The following is a 22,160-nucleotide window of genomic DNA, read 5'->3' on the forward strand; positions in this document are numbered from 1 at the left end:
TCTCTTTCTGTGAAGAAATATAGTTTATGATAATTTTTCATTAACTTAAGAATTTTCATTAGCTAATGTTACTATTTAGAATTTATGATTAGACATGTTGAAGCCTAGCTTAACATCGTGGCTTTTAAGACGTCATTAAAAGAGTTCTTTTAGGGAAAGGGGCAGCAAAATATGCTATTGTACGGGGCGGCAAAATTCCTAGGGCCAGGTTTTGGATTTGGATTTTATGCGGTTATTAAGGGATAGCTATCTGCGACAGCATGTAACGGAAAATACTAGGGGTCAGAGAGTGCTTGACCTAGTAATTGCATCTGAGGATTTAGCTTTAACGAATACGACCACATTGCCACCGATTGGTGAGAGTGATCATAGGGTCTTGACTTGGGAGGTGGCTAAAGGTGTGGAATTTACAATTAAGACAGGGCACATGTGAAATTATCGGGCTGGTAAGTATGACAAGCTTAGGAGTTTGATTGGTTCAGTGCCATGGAATGTAAAACTGCAAGGTCTGGATGTTGATAGTGCATGGGAGGCGGTTAAGAAGTGTTTGCAGGAGGCAATGGCTGACTGTATACCTAGAGTCTGAATAATAAATCAAGTAGGGATTAAATGGATGAATAATACCATTAAGCTTGAGCTGGAAAAAAAAGAAACAACTGTGGAGAGAAGTTAAGGAGAAAGGTGACCCAGGCACATGAATGGTATAAAGCCCAGGCCAGAAGGGTAACAAGTGTGGTAAGAAAAGCAAAAGCGGATTATGAAAGAACATTAGCCATTCAGGCTAAAGAGAATCTGAAACAGTTTTTTCGATATGTTGCAAGTAAAAGATAAAATGTATATGGCAGATTGATTTTAAAGAATGCCGATGGTAGAGAGGTAACCGAATCAGTTGATATAGTGGAATTACTGAGTGAGTACTTTGCAAGAGTATATCATCCAGGTGGTGACATTGCAGAGATGGAAGAACCAACAACTTATACGGGAATTGTGGTGAATGAAGTGGAGGTGAATAGTCTATTACAAAATCTCAATGTCAATTCATCTGCGGGATTGGATGGTATGCCAGCTCGTGTCATAGGAGAAGCGGCTAAAGAATTGTCAGTGCCTTTGACCATTTTGTTTAATTTGAGTCTCGGGTCTGGGTTAGTCCCAACGGGGTGGAAATATGGGAATATAGTTCCACTGCATAAAGGAGGTTCCAAGACTGCTGTTGAAAATTACTGGCCGATCAGCATATTAGGAATTGTTGTCAGCGTCTTGGAGAAAATAGTCAAGAGGAAAATACAAGATTAGATGAAAATGGGATACTGTATGGGGGACAGCATGGTTTTGTGAAGGGCAGATCATGCCTCAGTAACTTGCTCACATTCTATAAAACAGTGATGGCTGAACTGGATAAGGGTAACAGGTTTACAGTGATTTTACTGGACCTTGCTAAAGCCTTTGATAGGATACCACATGGAATTCTAATCAGTAAACTGCAGCATATGGGGATGGATATAGGGTTGGTGAGATGGATAGGAGGGTGGTTGATGGAGAGATATCAGAGAGTGGTTTATTCAGGAGTAGAGTCCAAAAGACAGCCTGTGACTAGCGGTGTGCCGCAGGCTTCTGTTCTTGGACCACTACTTCTCAATTTGTTCATTAACGATATAGGAAAGGATCTGAGAGGAACTGTGTCTGTTTGCGGATGATGCAAAGTTAGGTAGAGCAATAGTGAATGCTCAGGATGTCAAAATTTTGCAGGATGATTTGGATAGTTTGGAGGACTGGGCTAAGGAGAAAGGATGTCAATTTAATGTGGAAAAATGTAAGGTTTTGCATTTTGGGATGAAAAGATTAGCAACAGTATATCACATTGGTGGAACTGTACTCCAGGAGATTGATGAGGCCAGGGATTTGGGAGTTTTGGTGGATAGGGAGTTGAGGTTTAGTAGACACATCGCAAAAGTGGCAAAATCAACTCATCAAATCACTTGATTGCTGAAAAACACTTCAACGAGCAGAGACAAACAGGTTATTGTTCCTCTGTATCGAGCCTTGATAAGAGCCCATCTAGACTACTGTGCCCAGATATGGGTGCCAGGGTTTCTTCTCGATGGGGGAGGAGGTGGAGAGGATCCAGAGACGAGTGACCAAGATAATAGCAGGACTATGGAATGAACCTTATGAGAACAGGTTGAAGATTTGTGGGCTGCAGAAATTGGTTGATAAGCGGAAAAGGGGGTGATATGATTGAGACATTCAAATTACTGAAGGGTTTCTATAAGATTAATTCAGAAGATATTTTAAAGAATAGGACTGGTAGTGGGAGGACTAGGGGGCCATCCATGGAAGCTTGGTTAGAGTTTGGTTAGCAAGGGTGTTAGAGCTAGGTTTTTTCTTGGAGAGTGGTAAATGAGTGGAATAAGCTGCCAGAGTCTGTTGTGGGTACCATGACTGTAAATGAGTTCAAGGTGTAGTATGATAGATACTGTGTGAATGTTAAATAGTTGTTCTTGACATGATGTTGGGCCTCCCTCGATGAGTATAAGGACTCCTTGGAGCTGCCCATAATAATAATAATAATTCTCGCAAAACCTGAGCTGATATCTTATTTAACTCCACAGCTGTATTTGCAGTGAGATTCTGCAATATTCTAAGAACCTCCAATTCATCCACCTCTTTTCCCACATTAGTGTCTGTCACATATGTTAAAGCAGTAACCTCACTTGGATAATATACCCTTGCAAAGTGGTCACCCAGTAACTCAACTATTTTCTCTCCTTCTGTCACCTCGTGACCATCATTACTCTTTAAGATTAATCTTCCATTGTCATTCCTCCTCTTACTTGCCATATAACAAAAAACTCGTTGGGATTTTCCTTGGCTTGCTTGGCTAGCCAAGCAAGCCAAGGAAAATCTTTTTGTAATCTGATTTTGCATTTCTTATCATGCTGGTTACCTTTCTTTCCTGAGCCTTATACTGTTTTTGAGTTTGCTGATCACCTTTCTCCTTATATACTCTCCACAGCATTTTCTTCTTCTGTAGTAGCTTGCACTTAATGATATTACTCATCCATCTAACTCGTACCTGATTAACTCTCCTTATCTTAGGTATACAATTTAATATCGCTTTCTCTAGATGACAACTAACTATCTCCCATGCACTATTAACATTCTTCCCTTACAGTGTTTTATGGCATGGCACAGATTTAAGCTTCCTCCTGAGCTTGTATTAATCACCTGCTTTGTAGTTCTGCATATACCCCTTCTTGACAGAATATACCTCATGTTTTACAACCTCCCAAGTTAAGATTTCATGGTCATGGTCACTTTTGCCAATCTGATGCAATGTGGCCACCTTGGTTATGGATAGCTCTTCTGATCCTGTGACCAGATCCAATACTCTCACTCCCTAGTCCCCTCTATCACTTGCTGTCTCAAGTACCATATTTGATGGCATATAAGATGCACTTTTTTTGTTGAAAATAGGTCTGAAAAACAGGGCGCATCTTATATGCCAATATACAGTTTTTTATTACTTCCATTTCTGGAAATTTTCTCTGTTCCGAGTTACGCAATTTCTTTCCTGCTTCCTTCTGATGTGCGAGAGCATTCCAGTTACGTAGAGTTCGGTGGATGCCCATGCACTGTCATAGACGATCACAGCTGTGTTCCTGTTCGTTTAAACTTTCCAATTGTTGTCACGGTTGTTGTGAACGTTGATAAATTTCTGCCGTTAAATTTTCTCTAAATTTCTTGGCAAATTATGGCTGAAAAATGTCGGCATTGCTACAATATTGCATTCAAGCTACGTGTGATTGTGTATGCTAAAGAACATGGAAACAGGACTGCAGAGAGGCATTTCGGGTTACCTTTCTTGGCATTTCGGGTTACCCCCAACTGAGAAAATGATAAGAACGTGGCGGAATCAGGAAGAGGATCTAAAAAAGCTACTCGCAATAAACATAACCTACGAAGTGGAACTGCAAAATGGCCAGAACTTGAGGCAGAACTGAATACTTGGATTTTAGGCCACAGAAAAGCGGGACTTTCAGTGTCTACAAATTGAATTTCATCGATTCGTCATTAACGCAAGGAAACGAGAAAATTTTGAACTTGCACAAATAGGAAACATGGACAAGGTTCCGCTGACTCTTGATGTACCCTAAAACAAAATTGTAGATTCCAAGGGCACAAAAAGTGTTACTGTTAAAAAAACTTCTGGGCACAAAAAAAACTCACTACACAGTTGTTTTATTCTGCTGTGCTGATGGGACAAAATTGCCGCCACTATTGATTTTTAGAAGGAAGATGCTACCCAAAGAAAAAACTGCTTAAAGGAGTGTTTGTACATGTTCATGCAAAAGGCTGGATGGATGGAGGAGGAATGAAGTTATGGATAGATAAAATTTGGTCTAGGTGCCCTGTAGGACAATTGAAGAAGCCTGCCCTGTTAGTATGGGATCAGTTTCGTTCTCACAGAACAGAAGATGTTAAAAACTCAGTTAGCTGTAATTCCAGGAGGTATAACTAATCAGCTTCAACCTTTAGATGTCTTTATTAATAAACCATTTAAGGGATTTATGAAGGAGAAGTGGAACAGCTGGATGCAGTCTTCAGATTTTGAGGTCATGCCATCAGGAAGAAGGAAGAGGCCTAGCATTTTGCAAGTTTGTGAGTGGGTCAAAGCTTCATGGGATGCTGTGAAAACTGAGACAGTGGTTAAATCATTTAAGAAGTGTGGCAATAGTAATGCACTAGATGGTACAGAGGACAATTTGTTGTGTGAGAACTCAGATTCTGATTTAGAAGTGGTTTCAAGCATCTCTTCATTTAGCTCTGGAGATGAATTTCTGGGTTTTGACGAAGAAGATTAAAAGATGGGACTCTTTCCTAGTTAGATTTGGTATTTGTTGAAAGTAGACGTACTTATTACTTTATATTTGAAATACTGTAAATTCATTATAATATTCAGTGATAAAGTTTTTTTCCTAAAAAATGTTATAGGCTGGTGCATCTTATACGTCAGCAAATACGGTAATTATCTCTGAGTAGGTGTATAAATTCCATTTCCTTCCTGCCGTGTGATCTTTCTTCCTTTCAGTCTATATTTCCATAGTTGAAGTCCTCTATAATAATAACTTGACCTATGCTCATTGTACTAATTTGCCGATGCATGTCTTCCAGATCATCCATGGAACTTCCTTGCCTATAGCAACAACCAACTGTATATTTTGTCTTACTGGCCTTGATCTCACAACAGACTGCTTCAAATGAACAGCCATCTTCGTGCCTATCTCCTATTCTTTTTGGCTGCAAATCATCTGTTATCATCAGCAGTACCCCTGTGCCTCTGTAGCTCAGTCAGTATAGACTAAGCCCTTTGGTCGGAAAGACCAGGGTTTGATTCCCAGCCATGACATGAGGAACCTTTATCTGGTCTCTTTCGATTAAACATGAGTTAGCCAGTTTCATACAGAGATAGAGGGTTTTTTCACCCAGAAACTCAGGTTTTTCGTCCCTCAGAACAGGCAAACCAGCCCCATGAACATACGCTGCTACAGTCAAAAATACATACTTAATCCCTCATTAGGAGGGCTCAACTAGTCCTAAGGGACAATCAAGGATCGGGGGGGACCCCACACGAATAAATAAATAAAAGCAGTACCCCTCCCCCATCCTATTTTCTTTATCTTTCCTGAAAATACTAAACTCTTCACATTCTCTCCCTGTAACTACATCATCATCTGCCTATCTGACTAATGCCAATAACTTTTTTGCAAGGTTGCACTAACCAATGCTGAAAACTCCTCCCTCTCTCTTGTTCCTGATACTTTTGGCATTAGTATAGAAACTGCATTATATCTTTAGGCCTCTACCCACTTTTACTTCCTGAATTGATGACCCTATTCATTATTTTTGCTTGAGAGACTAGATTCCACACTTGATCATTCTTACACTCACTCGCCTTATGGAGCCTTCACACAAACTCACCTGCTTCCACTATAACTGCAAGTTTTCTTGAATTTGTGCTTCAGGAAAAAAACTTGCTGAACAAAGTTCTCTCTCTCTCTCTCTCTCTCTCTCTTTCTCACTCTCTCTAAACACCTAACACCAAAACCTTTTAAATGTAGTTCATCATTATTATACAAATCCTTCTTTCCATCAAACACAGACCACAGACCACAAATTCTACTTCATTCCTCCTGCATAACCTACATATTGATTCACTAGCTATCAGTGCTCTCCTCCTCAGTTTGCCTCTATCATAGCATCACAGGAGATTTACAGTCTTCACTTTCTTGCTCTCTTTTGCAGGATGAAAAACACAAATTTCCAGGAGGAAAACCCCTCAACCTCCATATGAGGTTGGCTAACACTTTCCAACCTTCAGTTGAAAAGCCCTGATAAAGGTTCCTTACATCCTGGATTTAAACCAGACTATTTCCAACCAGAGGACATCATCAAAACTGACCGAGCTCTGGAAGGCCTATCCATGTCATATCATTTTTAATTATGATATTCAAAATATATACTTGTCACTTTTAATTTGTCATCATACAAATTAGATAGTGATCTCATTTTTTTTAAGATATTAATTCTGTATTAACTCTTATAAAATCTGAAGATTTATTTTGTTTTATTTTTGAAGGATTGGATAAAGTTTGAGAGATTTGAAGATTTAGAAACTGCAGGTAAGATGTTAACTAGAAAATTGTTCTGAATAGTTAGAACTGCTTATGCTATGTATTTCAAGGACTTGTAAAGTATGCTCTCCAATCTGGAGTGAATAATAAATATGTGAATGAAGAACTGCAATTTCATTCTACTTAGCTTTTAAAAGAATTTGTCCTCTGTGTGTGTGGCAATTCAAGTTGTAGCTTCCAGTTTTAGAATGTATGTTTATTTAAATTTACTATTAAAAAAAAACCCCAAAAAAACATGAATATTATTATATCTAGTCATGATCTGTTGCATTCATTGTCAGACTGTACAATCTAGTTCACAATGAATGTATTTAACATGTATCTAACTTGTGATGTAGATTATAAGATTTTGAATGAAGGTATATGAGGGATTAAGTAAACTGATGTTAATAAGGCAGTAGGACTAAACACTATATCACTGCATGCCTTGAAGGAATACTCCAGAGCATTAACAACACCCTTGGCACCCCTGTTTAGCATGTGTCTTGCAACAGGGAAAGTCCCAAAGTAGTGGAAAGAAGGTGAAATTATTCAACTTCACAAAGGGTAAGAGTGAGTGTACAAATTATAAGCCATTCTGCATGTCTAGGTTTCTGGTTTAGGTGTTAGATGTTGATGAGGGCTTCAGGATTGGGTTGATAATAGCAGTATTCTCTGTGATTAACATGGATTTGTTAAAGGGAGATCATATTTTTGTACTCTGCTTATGTACTATAATAGGGACAAATTTACTGGATCAGGGAGATACATATGCAGTGGTAAAGGCCTTTAATAGACTGCCACCTGACAGAGAGTCAGCTAAATTGTCAGCTAAACAGATGAGATTGGATAAGAGACTAATGAGTTGGATAAGTGATTGGCTGTCAGGTAGATATCAGCAGATTGTGTATGGGGGGGGGGGTATTCCAAAAGAGAAGGGTCACTAGCAGAGTGCTGTAGAGGTCTGTTTTAGAGCTATTATTGTTTAATTTGTATGTTAATGAAATTGGACAGGCTTAACTGGAGCTATGCAACTGTTTTCAGATTATGCCCATTTGGGGAGAACTATGATGAGCAGAGCAGAGCAGATGTGACTATGCAGGAGGATTTCAATAGATTGTGTGAGTGGGCAAGAGAGTCAAGCTATCAGTTTAAAGTTGCAGAGTGTAAGATCTTGAAATTTGGTAGGCAAGGATGGAATGAAGTGTATACAGTTAATAGGGAGATTTTGAAGGAGATGGAAGAGATGAGAATTCTGGTGATGATGGTAGAGACTTGGAGTTTGATAGGTGATTGGCTGTTGGGTAGATATCAGGTCATATTGCTAAAATTATGAGAATATTACAATGGATTATGGCAATGATGAGGAGGACCTTCAAATGCAGAAGCAAATTGGTTGTGATTCTTGTGTATAAGGCCTTGATTATACTGCACATAGACTATTGTGCAGAGAGGTTCCAGAGAGGGTACACTAAATTAGTACTGGTTCTGTGAAATGTGGAATATGAAGACAAATTGAAGGAATGTAATTTTCATAGCCTTATGAATAGATGAAGGAGAAGCATATAGGTGATGCTAGCATGTGAAGACATAGATGTGAGCTGTTAAAAAAAAAGATAACTATTAGTAGTGAGGAAGGATGTTATTGTGTTTATTTCATTACCAATACTAGTTTTTTAGTTTGTGCTACTGAAATTCTAACAGATTGTTGGCTAGCCCACCACCATTTAAAGACTATGTTATTTGTAGTTGATGATTTCATAGCTTGCTTTGCATTCAGCATGTACACATCCCATTGTTTAAAAATGCGGCAGGTGAGGGATTGGAATGTGTATGTGTGCATGAAATGAAGACAGTGTGAAGCACTGGGAGACAAGTATTTCAATCTCAGGATTTAGAAGCAGCAAAGCAAGTGCTACAGAAATGGTGGAAATTCAGTTTGCAGATTCCAATAATGTACATAAAGATGTACATATAGATTTGACCTTGGGAGTGTAGCAGAGGGAGATGGTTTGATGGACATGATTGTGTGCAGAGAGAGAGAAACAGAACTGTTGAGAAAGGAGATGGAAGGAATGAAAACCTAGCTGAGGAGGGTGAATGAAGATATTAGGAGATTGGAGAGATTGGCTAGTGTGAGAAGAATGAGAGTAGGTGTGAGAGAGGGTTATCAGAGAGGAAGGTGAGAGTTTGGAGAGACAGGAAGAGAGGAAATTGGAGAGAGTCAAGAGAGAGAGTGCGGAAGCAACAAATGGAGAGAAAGGAGAGGAAAGTGTGTGGGAGAGAGAGAGAGAGAGAGATGACAGTGATGCCAGTGAGAGAAGGATGAATGAATTTATTCAGAGTATCATGTATGGAGATTCAATGATTCGGGGTGTGCAGAGTAGAGCCTGAGGAATGCTTGCCTGATGAAATCACAGAGAGTATGGCAATGGCAGTGAAATGGGATGAAAATATAGAGATAATAGCAATGGTTGTAATGTTTGAATTCAGATGTAGCATGAATCTTATAGCATAAAATTTGAGGTTGATGTTAGGAAGAGTAATTCCTTGACATCTTTAATTTATAGTATAACCAAGTGAAAAAACTTTCAATCACATACAGTAATGCATAATATCATATGCATTGGTATCATATCATTTTGAATATTCCTGTATCTCTAAGTCACAAGCAAACTTTTTCTTTGCTGTTGATTAAGCTGCCTGTTAAACAGAGAATACTTGACTTAGCTACTTGATTATTGTAAACTGTAAATATTAGAATAAACAAATGAAGATTTATATCTGCAGTATGTTCACATGCATTTACTTTTGTAGGGTAAAACATGAATGAAGAATATAATTTCAAGCATAATATACTTTGAAGTAATATTCTTTCAAAGACTGAAAAAAAAAAAAAAAAAACTCTCCCTACAACTATTATACCTCTGTTTAATCTATAAAAATCTGAAATGAATTTTGTTGTGAATATGGCTGTCAGATTACATTAAATTGGCATATTTAATCTAATCTCACAGCCATCAAGGGAGTGATAAGCAGTTTTTTTTTTTGCATTCAGAATTATGAATGATTGGAATGTCTTGCCTGAGAGTATGGTGTCTGCAAAGAATTTGTTTAAGGCACCGTATGATGAGCTGTGTGGGACATCCTAGATGAGTCTTTGACACTGTGGGGTCTTAGGATAATAATAATAATAATAATAATATTTACATATTCATAGCTTCTCACATCTATGATGTCATGTGAGGAATCTTTATCAGGCGTTTTCAATCATATGATGAGTTAAATGGTCTCATATGTAGATCGAGGGTTTTCTCTCAAAAACTCAAGTTTTTTGATCCCTCAAAACAGGCAAACTGGCCAAAAGAATAGGTTAATATTGAATATTTAAAGAAAGACTCAGGTGTTGTTCCTTTATCCATAATAAAGCTTAATGGTATAACAAACACCAAGGGGAAGAAATACATTTATTAAACTCACTAATATTTTGCTGGTTTTCTACCCACCATCATCAGAGCTCAATGATAACTGTGACAGGCACATAGCATTAAACCAAGTAATTGTAGATACAATTTAAATTGTTACTGACACTGAATGTCCTTACATTGTGTTTTGTATGGGTCAGATGTGGATCATTGTTACTGTAAGTAAACTATCTATATGAAAGAATGTTTCTCTGATGTTTTCTTAAATAGAATATAGCTTTGATGTAGTTCCAAATTAATTAATTAATTTTTTAATTTTTTTTATATACATATTATAATTTCACTAGAGGTCATGCCAGTAGAATAACCGTTGATTAAATCATTGTCTCTGTAGCATACTGCGTGAAGTGTAACTCAGCTTGTCCTTGTATATTTGTGTATACTCCAGATGATGACTTTAATATGAAGGTCAAAACATCAAGAAATTAAAATAGTTATTTATAACATAGTTGTAAAGTCCATAATTTCTAAAATGAGTGTACTCTTGATGTTAGTTATACTGTTAAGCTTTATTAAGGTTAATATTGATTTCATGGGATGAGCCTCTTGGGCATTGTATCACTATACACTAATTAATTAAGTAATTAACAGCTTCTCAGCATGTTGTTGATTGGTAGAGAATCAGGAGTATTATTATTATTATTATTAATATTATTATTATTATTCCTGACACCTCCAAGGAGTCCGAAGACTCATCGCGGGAGGACACCTACAACTGTCTCAACCACTACACTGAACCTCTACTACGAATCATCTCCATCAATGCCATCTACTGCCCATCTCCACCACCACCACCACCACCACAACTAGTATTTTTTGTCTGTAAATTGCATATGTTCTGAAGGGCTCATTTGTCTGTATGCGGGATGAAAAACCCGAGTTTATTATTATTACCCAAGACCTCATGGAGTCAAAGACTCATCTGGGTCTTGACTCCATGAGGAGTCAAAGCTCTTTTATAATAAATATGTGGGTTTTATAATTTTATAATAAATAAATACTCCTTTTATACGGAGTCTTTGACTCCAGTCTTTTATAATAAAGTTACAAGAGCAGTAGATGAGGGAAAGGCATATATTGCTATTTTCTTGGATTTAGCGAAGGCATTTGACAGGGTGCCAGGAGTTTCCAGGAGAAAAAACCCTGCTACCTCCGTATGAGATTGGCTAACTCACCTTTGATTGAAAATCATCTCCAGTTGCCATTCTCTGAAGTTGTGAGTGCATCGTTAGTGAATGAGTTAAGAACTTTGATAGCTATTGAATAAATAATAGGTAATGAAGGCCTCTTGCAATAAGTCTTATGACTTTTCACAGGTGTTTAGATGATAATAATAAATTATAATACTAATAATTTTATACAGCATTGGGCAGATGAGGGTAATGTTATCTGTGAGAGTCAACATGGATTTGTGAAGGGGGTGGTGCTCTTGTTTTAGTAATATGCTAGCCTTTTATAATAAAGTTACAAGAGCAGTAGATGAGGGAAAGGCATATATTGCTATTTTCTTGGATTTAGCGAAGGCATTTGACAAGGTGTCACATGATAAGCTGATATTTAAGTTGCAGCACATAGGTTTGGATGTCAGGTTGGTCAACTGGATTCAGGATTGGCTGTCTAATAGGTATCAGAGAGTTGTGTAAGGTAGGATAGTTTCAAGGAGAAAGAGGGTTACAAGTGGAGGCCCACAGGGCTCAGTACTGGGACATATATTGTTTAACCTTTATATCAATGACATTGTCAGTGGATTGCAGGGGGATATTCAGTTGTTTGCAGATGATGTGAAGCTGGGAAGGGTAATTAGTAATAGTGTAGATGTGGTAGCCCTGCAAGAGGATTTGAATAACTTAGACAGATGGGAAAATGAATGGCGGTATCAGTTTCATGTAGCAAAATGTAAGGTCTTCAGGTTTCAGACACATCGGTGGGATGCTGCATACTCTATTGGAGGAGCTACTGGAGAAGGTAGGGGAGACAAGAGATCTGGGGTTGATGATTGATAGAAACCTGAAATTCAGGGGACATATTGCAAAGGTGTTGAAGGTAACAGAGGATTGCTGCAATAATGAGAGGGACATTGACCTGCAGAGATAAAAGAGTTATCATTCCATTGTATAAGACCCTGATCAGACGACACTTAGACTATTGTTCTCAGATTTGGTCCCCAAGATTTGAAGGGGATAAATTAACTGTGGAAAGGGTACAAAGACAGATAACAAAGATGGTTTCTTGACTGTACAATGTTAGTTATGAGGATCGGCTGAGGAAACGTGGACTGCAGAGTTTGGTGGATAGAAGAAGGAGAAGTGATATGATTGAGACTTTTAAACTGTTGAGAAGTGGTTACAGGGTTGACACTGGGGGAGTTCCTTCGCTTGGTTGAACAGCAGGAAGGAGTGATGACAAGGAGTGCCATTCCTGGAAGTTACGAAAGGATACTGTGAGCAAGAGGGTGAGGAGTGGTTTCTTTGCAAGGAGGGTGGTTGAACCGTGGAATGCATTGCCTGATATGGTGAGAGCGAGAATGGTCAATAGTTTAAGGAGTGGTATGATAGACTTTGTGTTTCCTAGGAGGGACCTTCCCATGATGAATCTTTATAGACTTTGTGTTTCCCAGGAAGGATCTCTTGCAATGAGTCTTTTGACTCCATGGAGGCCTGAATAATAATAATAATAATAATAATAATAATAATAATAATAATAATAATAATAATAGGGGACAAAGAAATGCATTGCCAATTTAGCCTTATGGATACCAAACGAGTGATCATTATGGATGACTTTAATTTTCCAAGTATTGGTAGAAGAGAAATCTCATGATAAGAAAGAAGAGGAATTTATTGAATTGTTGTGAGACAACTTTCTCAAGCAGCATCAGAAGGGGTCTCTGTTAAGAATATGGCTAGTTTACTACCAGTTGGTGACAGTGATCATGTTATGCTTTCTTGGGAAATATCTAATTGATCAACTTAGGAGAGTACTATCTTTGGTCCCATGTATCGATTACTGAATGGGAAAAATGTCAGAAGTGAATGAAATCTTTGAAAAAGGGCTTAAAAGAGACAGTATCTGAATGTGTCCCTAGTATATAAAGAATAAATAGGATTGGAGTTCCATTGTACAAGGGTGGTGCAAAAACTGATGTGTCTAACTACTCACCTATCAGTATCACTGGTGTAATAGTGAAGATTTTAGAGAAGTTGGTAAGAACTTGCATAGGTAGACAAACAAGTGATACTCTGCAAGGAGCAGCATGGGTTTACCAAAGATAGGTCATGTTTTAACAATTTGCTCATATTTTATAACAATGTTATAGCCACTTTTGATAAAGGTAAAGGATACACTATGATAGTCAGGGCTGGCAGAAGCAGGCATGCATAGCATGCGATGCATGTGGACGCCGCTACGAAGGGGGCATCGCCGCCGCGGCACGGTTCATAAGTTCATTTTTAAGAAACAAAATTTTTATCATAAAAACAAAAAAATTCTTAGAATGATCAATATTAAAATAAATAAGGCCGAATACACCGAATAAAAATTTTTAAAAAAATTATATATTGCCGCCTCTTTGATCAGCTGGCTGTTTACAGTTTTGCAGCGAGAGGACTAAATGCTTGCCTGCAGAATGTTGCGTCTACTGCAGTCTATCTAAAGTGAAATGGTGAACGGTTTTTATGCGCAGAAACGAATTTTCATACAAAAACATTTGTTGCTAGTTAACCAGTGATATGGTACGCATCTCATTAGGCTACTATTTTTTCGTCTCTATGTCGTGTTGTGTAATAATTTCTTGTGGGTATAAAATAGAAATAAAATCAAAAATTTTAAAAAGTTATCCAGTGCACAAAATCGTTATCCGGTGCACATCATGCTGCAAAAGAAACAGATATTAAGACACAAATTGGGGCTCTTAATAAATTTGCTAAAATATTAAAATATTCTGATGCAGATTGTAACCAACTCAATACATCAGAAATCCGAGTTGAAGAACCGTGCATATCATCCAGTTTGCATGAAAGTACTATTGCAACTATTGAACAAGATAACAAGACTCATGATTTAAGTGAAAAACAGTTAGGAGAAGAGTTAGTTGTAGTTGACCACAAAACTAACACATTGTTAATTTCTGTAAATTTAGAAGATCCAGGTGAATGGGGAAATATTGATGAAAAATTATGAGTTATTTTAATTGAAATGGGGCCTGTTCAAAAGAAAAATATAATATATCCCAGAGATGCATATGGTCGTAAATTTGGTGACACGTATTATAATAGAAAAATGGAAAACGGAGAGTTCGTGCCAAGAACATGGCTCATTTATTCTGAAACTTTAAATTCTGTTTTTTAATTTTGTTGCAAACTTTTTGCACCTACTGAATCAATGAGACTAGTTTAACTCACATGAAAAATTTCTTAAAATGGAAGGAACTTGATAAAAATTTAAAAAACAAAACTATTATTGATTGTCAGACTCAAAGCATCTATAAAATGGAAAAGAAACATTGGACGTGTGTTTTAGAATGCTTGATTGAAATTATAAAATTCCTTGGTAGCCAAAATTAGCTTTTCGCAGATTATCTAATAAATTATATGAAAGGAATAATGGCAATTTTTTTAAATTAGTCAAACTGTTTGCGAATTAGTCTAAAATTAGTCAAACTGATCCCGTTATGGAAAATCATGTTGAAAGGGCCCTACAACGAAATAATAGAGTACACTATTTGAGTAAAGACAGTCAAAATGAAATATCGGAAACTTTAAGTAACGCAATCAGGAATACAATTTTATTATCAATTCAAAAATCTAAATATTATTCCATAATTATAGACTGCACACCTGATGCAAGTAAAACAGAACAAATGACCATTAATATTCGCTTTGTTTCCTGTGACAATGGAATTGTCAAGATCAGGGAAAACGTTTTAGGTTTTGCAGATATATCATTGGACGATAAGCGAAGGAGGGGTGATATGATTGAGACATTCAAATTACTGAAGGATTTTATAAGATTGATCCAGAAGATATTTTTGAAAATATGACTGGTGGTGGGAGGACTAGGGGCCATGCATGGAAGCTGGGCAAGAGTGTGGTTGACAAGGGTGTTAGAGCTAGGTTTTTTACTCGGAGAGTGGTGAATGAGTGGAATAAGCTTCCAGAGTCTGTTGTGGGTGCTACAACCGTGAATGAGTTCAAGGCAAGGTACGATAGATACTGTGTGAATGTTGAATAGTTGTTCTTGACATGATGTTAGGGCCTCCCTCGATGAGTCTGTCGACTCTTTTGAGTTTCCAGGAACAGTAATAATAATAATAGTAATAATATGAAAGGGAAAAAATATGGGCTCCAAAATTTGCTTTTGAACAAAAATCCTTGAGCATTTTAAGTGGTGTGCTGCTCATACTCTAAATTTAATCATTAATGATGCAGCCAAATTGAATGCAGATACAATTAGTTTATTTGCAATTATTCAAGAAATATACAATTTTTTTCATTCTCTTACAAACGTTGGGCAATCCTTTTAAAGTTCGTAAAACATTTAACATTGAAAGAGCCATCAGAAACGTGATGGGAAAGTAAAATTAATGCAATCCGCTCTCTAAGATATCAGTTACAAGAAATTTACGATGCACTTTTTGAAATTTTAAATAATGAAAATCTTAATAAAGAAACTCAGCACAAAGCACAAACATTATGTGCTAAAATGAAGGACTACAAATTTATTTGCTCTCTTATAACTTGGCATGATTAACTTAACAGAATAAACCCTGTAAGTAGAATGCTTCAAGACAAAAATATGAACCACTTGCTTTAGGATCTATCGAAAACTTTAAAATATTCTTACAAGAGTATTGATCAGATACAAATTTTAAAGAAGTTCTAAAAACGGCAAAAGAACTGAGTGAAGAGGTGGATGGAGAACAAGAATTTAAAACTGGTACAGAAGTTCGACTATGGAAGAAGACAAGACAATTTGACTATGTGACGAAATGCCACAATCGCCAGAAGATAAATTTAGAGTGAATGTGTTTTATACACTTCTAGACATTGCAATGTGTTCGTTAATAGAACGTTTTGAACAACTAAAATCATAATATGATAATTTCAATTTCTTGTATAGATTACTACAAATTAATAACGAAGTTTTATGAAAAAATTGTGACGATTTAGAGATTCTCTTGAAGCACGGCGACAATAAAGACGTAAATGCAATAGAACTATATGATGAGTTATGTGCTTTCCAAGATATTTTTCGGAAGGATAATTTAAATATTCAAAACCCTTTTGATAATCTTAATTTTACTATGTCCAATAATTTATCTTTCCCTAACTTTTCAATTGCTTTAAGAATACTATTAACCTTACCTGTTAGTGTAGCGAGCAGTGAATGTTCCTTTTCCAAATTGAAATTGATTAAAACCTACTTAAGAACATGTATGTCACAATCAAGGCTTGTTAGTTTGGTGTTAATAGCTATTGAAAATGATATATGTGCGGAATTAGATGTTAAGACCATTATTTCTAATTTTGTGAATATGAAATCAAAAACCCTAAAATTTTAATTAAAAAAATTTCAAGCATATTTATGTAATTTAATTTATTTTCTGTTATTCTGTAAAGATGTGATTTTTTGAATACTTATATTAAATGTTCTAATTATTTCCGAATTCTTTTCTTATTTTCTCATCTATCTTGAGTTTCTTTTATTTTCCTAAAAGATAGTTCCACTTATAAAAATTATTAAAAATTTTTTACAAGTAACTTGTAAAAATTTTAGTAACTTGTAAAATGAAGAATTTTTTAAACTTAATTCAAATATATTTTAACTTTAATTAAAATTCACTTCAATTTTGTTAGCGATTCGGGTCGGTGAGAAGGCTATAATCCCTGTATCATTATATTCAACAATTAAAGTGAAGTGGCTTTATCAAAATTTGCTTTAACCTTTGAGAATTTTTTGAATATTCGGGTTTTTAACGATTATCCTGCCTAATCAACACCCCCGATTCGTTACATTTAGCGAACCAACGTGTGGCTGCTCTGTCAAAATTTATTTAAGAAATTTCAAATAATTTAAATTTTTATTATCATAAAAGAACCACACACGCCCGGATCGTTACAGGGGCGCTTAGATAGAAATTGCATGCGGGCGGCAAAGACCCTAGTGCCGGCTCTGATGATAGTATTGGATTTTTGTAAGACATTTGATAGGATATCACATGAAAAGGCTGTTGCATAAACTGGAGAAAATGGGATTGGAATATAAACTCTTGACTTGGATCAGGGGATGGTTGACAGATAGATAGATATCAAAAAATGGTATGCAGTGGGTGTAAATCAGTGAGATTTAAAGTGACCAGGGGCATGCCTCGGGGTTCAGTCCTTGGGCGCCATTATTGTTCAGTCTATACATTAATGACATCAGATGTGCAATTGTTTGCTGATGATGCGAAGAGAGTCAGGGCAATCAGAGATGCTACTGATATTCAGCACTTACAAAATGATTTGAATAGGCTGGAAATTTGGGCAAATGAAAATTGCTATTAGTTTAATATTAGTAAGTGTAAAATTATGCACTTTGCCATGATTAGAGTTCCAGAGGCATATTATATTAGCATGATTATGCTACAAGAAGCTGAGGATGCAAGGGATCTTGGCATATTGGTGGATAGGAATTTGAATTTCAAAGGTCACATAGGAAAAGTTGCAAATACAACTCAGAAGATAATTGTGATGTTGAAGCGAACTTTGACATGTAAGGATAAGGAAATCATTTTGCTCTTTATAAGGCTTTGATAAGACCACACCTGAATTATTGCATGCAGATTTAGTTTCCTGGGTTCCAAGGGGATAAAGCAGCTGTGGAAAGCATGCAAAAAAGAGTTACAAAGATTATATCTGGATTATGGGATTTAGTTTATGAAGACAGATTGTGAGTATGTGGATTACAGATTCTAGTTGACAGGAGAAAGTGGGATAATATGATAGAGGTCTATTAACTTTTGAATGGGTATTATAGGATGGCATCTGATGAAACTTTTCACTTCTTGTTAGGTAGTAAGAGAACACAGGTGCATCCATGGAAGTTAAGTTTGTTCACAGTCAAGAAAGGGGTAAGAGCTAGGTTTTTCTCTCAGAGAGCAATGAGTGAGTGGATTAGTTTTTCTTTAGTGGTAGTGAATGCATCTGGTGTCAGTGAATTTAAGGGAAGGTATGACAGCTGGTTTGGGTGATTTATAGCCTCCCTCAATGAGTCCTTGACTCCCTTAGAGGTCTCAGATAATAATAATAATAATAATAATAATAATAATAATAATAATAATAATAATAACAAGTATATTTAATGATTTATATCTTCTTTTTTTTGTTTAGATATGTGCACTAAATAATTTGATTATTTTTGTGGATGTTGGGAGGAAAGGGATGGATATGAGATGAAGATAAGAAGGAGAAACAACAGCAAGATAAACAAGATTCTTTGGAATTTGACGGACAGGTATTTTTGTTTATTTATATAATAAGAACTTCTTTTAAAAAAATTATATTTTCTTTTACATGAACACATTATTTATATGATATATGAATTTATAGTGTTGAAACAATCATATTTTATTAATTTCCTTTATCTATACTTTCAGATCACGACTTTTTTTTCTTAAATCTGATTATTTTGCCTATTTTGAAATTTATTATTTCTAAATATAGTATATTAGTACAGTCAAGCACCCCAAATCTGGAAGTCTTTCTGCTAGAATTTTGTGAATTATAAGGGTCTTTGAGACTATTATATAAATAATCATCTAATGCATTTTATTCTCTTATAGGGAGTAGGCAAAGCCTTTTAACCCTGTCTAGCTTTTGAAGATTGAGTGGAAAGTTCAGTCTCCACCAATCAGATATGGCTGGCTCATGACTATCACTAATTATAAGTGGCAATGCATTCCATGGTTCAGCCACTTTCAATGCAAAGAAACCACTCCTCACCCTCTTGTTCACAGCTTCCTTTTGTAACTTCCAGGGATGGCCCTTGTCCTTGCTCCTTCCACTATTCCACCAAGCAAAAGAACTCTTCAGTTCTTTTGCTTCAACATCAACCCTGCAACTACTTCTCAACAGTTTTAAGTCTCAATCATATCACTTCTCCTTCTTCTATCTACCAAACTCTGCAGTCCATATTCCCTCAGCCTGTCTTCATAATTAACATTGTACAGTCATGATACTATCTTTGTTATCTGCCTCTGCACCCTTTCCACAGTTAATTTATCCCCTTCAAATCCTGGGACAAATTTGAGAACAATAGTCTAAGTGTGGGCTGATCAGGACTTTATACAATGGAATGACAACTCTTTTATCTCTTCAGGTCAGCATCCTTCTCAGTATTACAGCAGTCCTCTTGGTTACCTTCATCACTTTTGCAATATGTTCTCTGAATTTCAGTTTTCTATCAATCATCATCCCCCAGATCCCTTGCTTCCCCTACTTCCTCCAACAGAGTATGCAACTTCCCATCGATGTATCCCAAACATGAAGACTTTACATTTTGCTGTATTAAATGGACAACCCCATTCGTTTCAAATTGTCTTGCAGGGCTGCCACATCTGCATTATTACTAATAACCCTTCTGAGCTTCACATCTGCAAACAACTATTCCCCCCCCCCTTCAATCCACTGACAATGTCACTGTTTAACCTTTATATCAGGTCCCAGTACTGAGCTCTGTGGGACTCCACTTGTAACTTCTGCCTGCTTGATATTGTTCTCTCATACCCAACTCTTGGTTACCTATCAGATAGCCAATTCCAAATCCAGTTCATTAACCTGACATCTAAACTCATGCGTTGCAACTTAAAATATCATCTTATTATGTGCTACCTTGTCAAATGCCTTTGTAAAATCTCCCCAAAAATGGCAGAATATGCCTTTCCGCTCATCATACATTCTTGTCACTGTTATAAAAGGCAATCATATTACTAAAGCAAGAGCACCCTTTAACAAATCCATGTTAACTCTCACAGATAACATTACCCTCATCTGCCCAATGCTGTATATGGTCCCTCACTAACTTCTCCAAGATCTTAACAACTACTGATGAAACACAAACTGGTCTATTATTTGACACTTCCACTCTGCTACCACCCCTTATGCAATGGCACTATCTTATTCTCCTTCCACTCCTTGGGTACCTTTCCCTTGGCCAGACTTATATTTAAAAGCCAGGTAAATGGAGCTGTCAATTCTTCAACACATTCTCTCAAAACTCGTGGCAAAATTCCATCCAGTCCCACTGCTTTATTGACATGCAGAGTACTCAGTATTTGAAAGACACTCTCCTCATGAAATTCTAAAACCTTGAACCTACTCTATCACCTCCTGTATTAAAACCTGCTTCTCCAGGATGAATTACCCAATAAAGTGTGTTCATTGAATAACTCCGCTATGTCCTTTGCATCAGTCACTGTATTCAGATTTTTATCCAATAATGCCACAATCATTTTTCCTCCTACTGGTCACATAGCTAAAAAAATTCCTTAGGATTTTCTTTGGATCTCAGGGCTCTTCTCATATTCCAGTTTTACCTTCCTTACCATACTAGTCACTCTCCTGGTCTGAGTCTTATATTTTTCATGCATCTACTCCCCACATCTCTCCTTATATCTCTTCCATAATTTTAATGTTATCTACTTTACACTAAATTGTGCCCTCTTCTTCACTCTTGGTATACGGCTTACTATTGCTTCTAATAAATATTCCTTCACAATTTCCCAGACACTAATGATATCTTGTGTTCCAATTCCTCCCTCCGTGGAACTGTCCCAAGTTGATATCTAAGACTATTATTTTCTAAACAGACATACTCCTGTATGTCTGTTTATCTTCCAAGTCAAAACAACATGGTTACTCTCTCCAAGTGCGGGCAGAGATACCATTTCAGTTATTATTAGATCTTCTGATGCTATGACCTAATCTAAAACTCTTAAACCTCGTTTTCCTTCTACTACATGTTGCCTAAGACATTTGTCCCTCAAGAATTCTAGAAATTCTGTTTCCTTATTACTACATGCAGTTTCCTCTTCCCAATTTATACTGCTATAGTTAAAATCTGCCATAACAATCATTCTTCTTGCACTTGCCCAACTCAGCTGCCTGAACATCTCCTGCTCCTCATCCTCTATGCTCTTGTAGCAATACCCTACTAAATATCTTGTCTTGCCCACCTTATCTCACACTATATGAGTTCAAAACCATTAGTGCCATTGTCCTCCAAATCCTCCACTTTGAGAGGACACAAGTCATCATAAGCAGTACTCCACTACCATGTTTTCCCTTCCTGTCCTGTCGAAAAATGCCGTAACCTGGTACTCCTATTCCTCTTAGTATATCATCTTCCGTCAGCCATGTCTTGTCAGAGATTCCAATAATCTTTGGACAGGCTGATGCTATGAGCCCTCCAGTTCATCTCCCTTATTCTGAATACTCCTGGTCTTAGTATAAAGAATAAAAATGTCACTGTTTCTATACCTATCATTATTCTCTCCAGATTATGTTTATTGTGAATTGCACATAAACTAATGTATTCCCCCTTCTTCCCAAGCATCTATTCCCACAAGAGGCCACCCCTGCTACCATCTGCCCTGATAATTCTAGTTTCCCTGCATTGACACACTAACTCATTCAGAGAACAGCATTCTCTCCAGATGCCTATGTCCTTCCTCATTCAAATGCAAGCCATCTCTCGCATACAGTTCCTTTCTGTCAAATGCACTCCAATATGTGTCTTTTGACACATATCTGGCTATCAGGCTATCGTACTATTCATTATTAATGCTTTTCTCCTCAGCTCTTCATTATCATACCTTGGCAATGCACATGCTATCTTCCCTCTCTGAGTTTTCTTCTGTACAACCTCAAGCACGAACCTCAGATCTCTTGCCATCCGAACACTTCCTCACAAGTCATTTATGCCCACCATCACAATTATCTCATCTACCCTTTCACCTGCCATAGCC

At 36.8% G+C, this 22,160-nt stretch overlaps 1 protein-coding gene across 2 annotated transcripts in view; it reads left to right on the forward strand.

The window, feature by feature from the left end:
* The window catches only part of LOC150104859 (uncharacterized), an 83,057-nt gene that overhangs the window by 48,629 nt on the left and 12,268 nt on the right, over positions 1-22,160 (forward strand). For both annotated transcript variants that reach the window (XM_090396016.1, XM_090396015.1), the window contains exons 3-4: positions 6,638-6,680; positions 18,526-18,649. In XM_090396016.1, coding sequence (XP_090252142.1) covers positions 6,638-6,680; positions 18,526-18,542 — 60 coding nt within the window. In that variant the 3' untranslated portion in view covers positions 18,543-18,649. The remainder of the gene's footprint in view (positions 1-6,637; positions 6,681-18,525; positions 18,650-22,160) is intronic.

Source organism: Typopeltis vanoorti, chromosome 7 (genome assembly GCF_054136105.1).
Source record: "Typopeltis vanoorti isolate ZY-2024b chromosome 7, IOZ_Tvanoo_1.0, whole genome shotgun sequence".
Classification (NCBI taxonomy): Eukaryota; Metazoa; Arthropoda; class Arachnida; order Uropygi; family Thelyphonidae; genus Typopeltis; species Typopeltis vanoorti.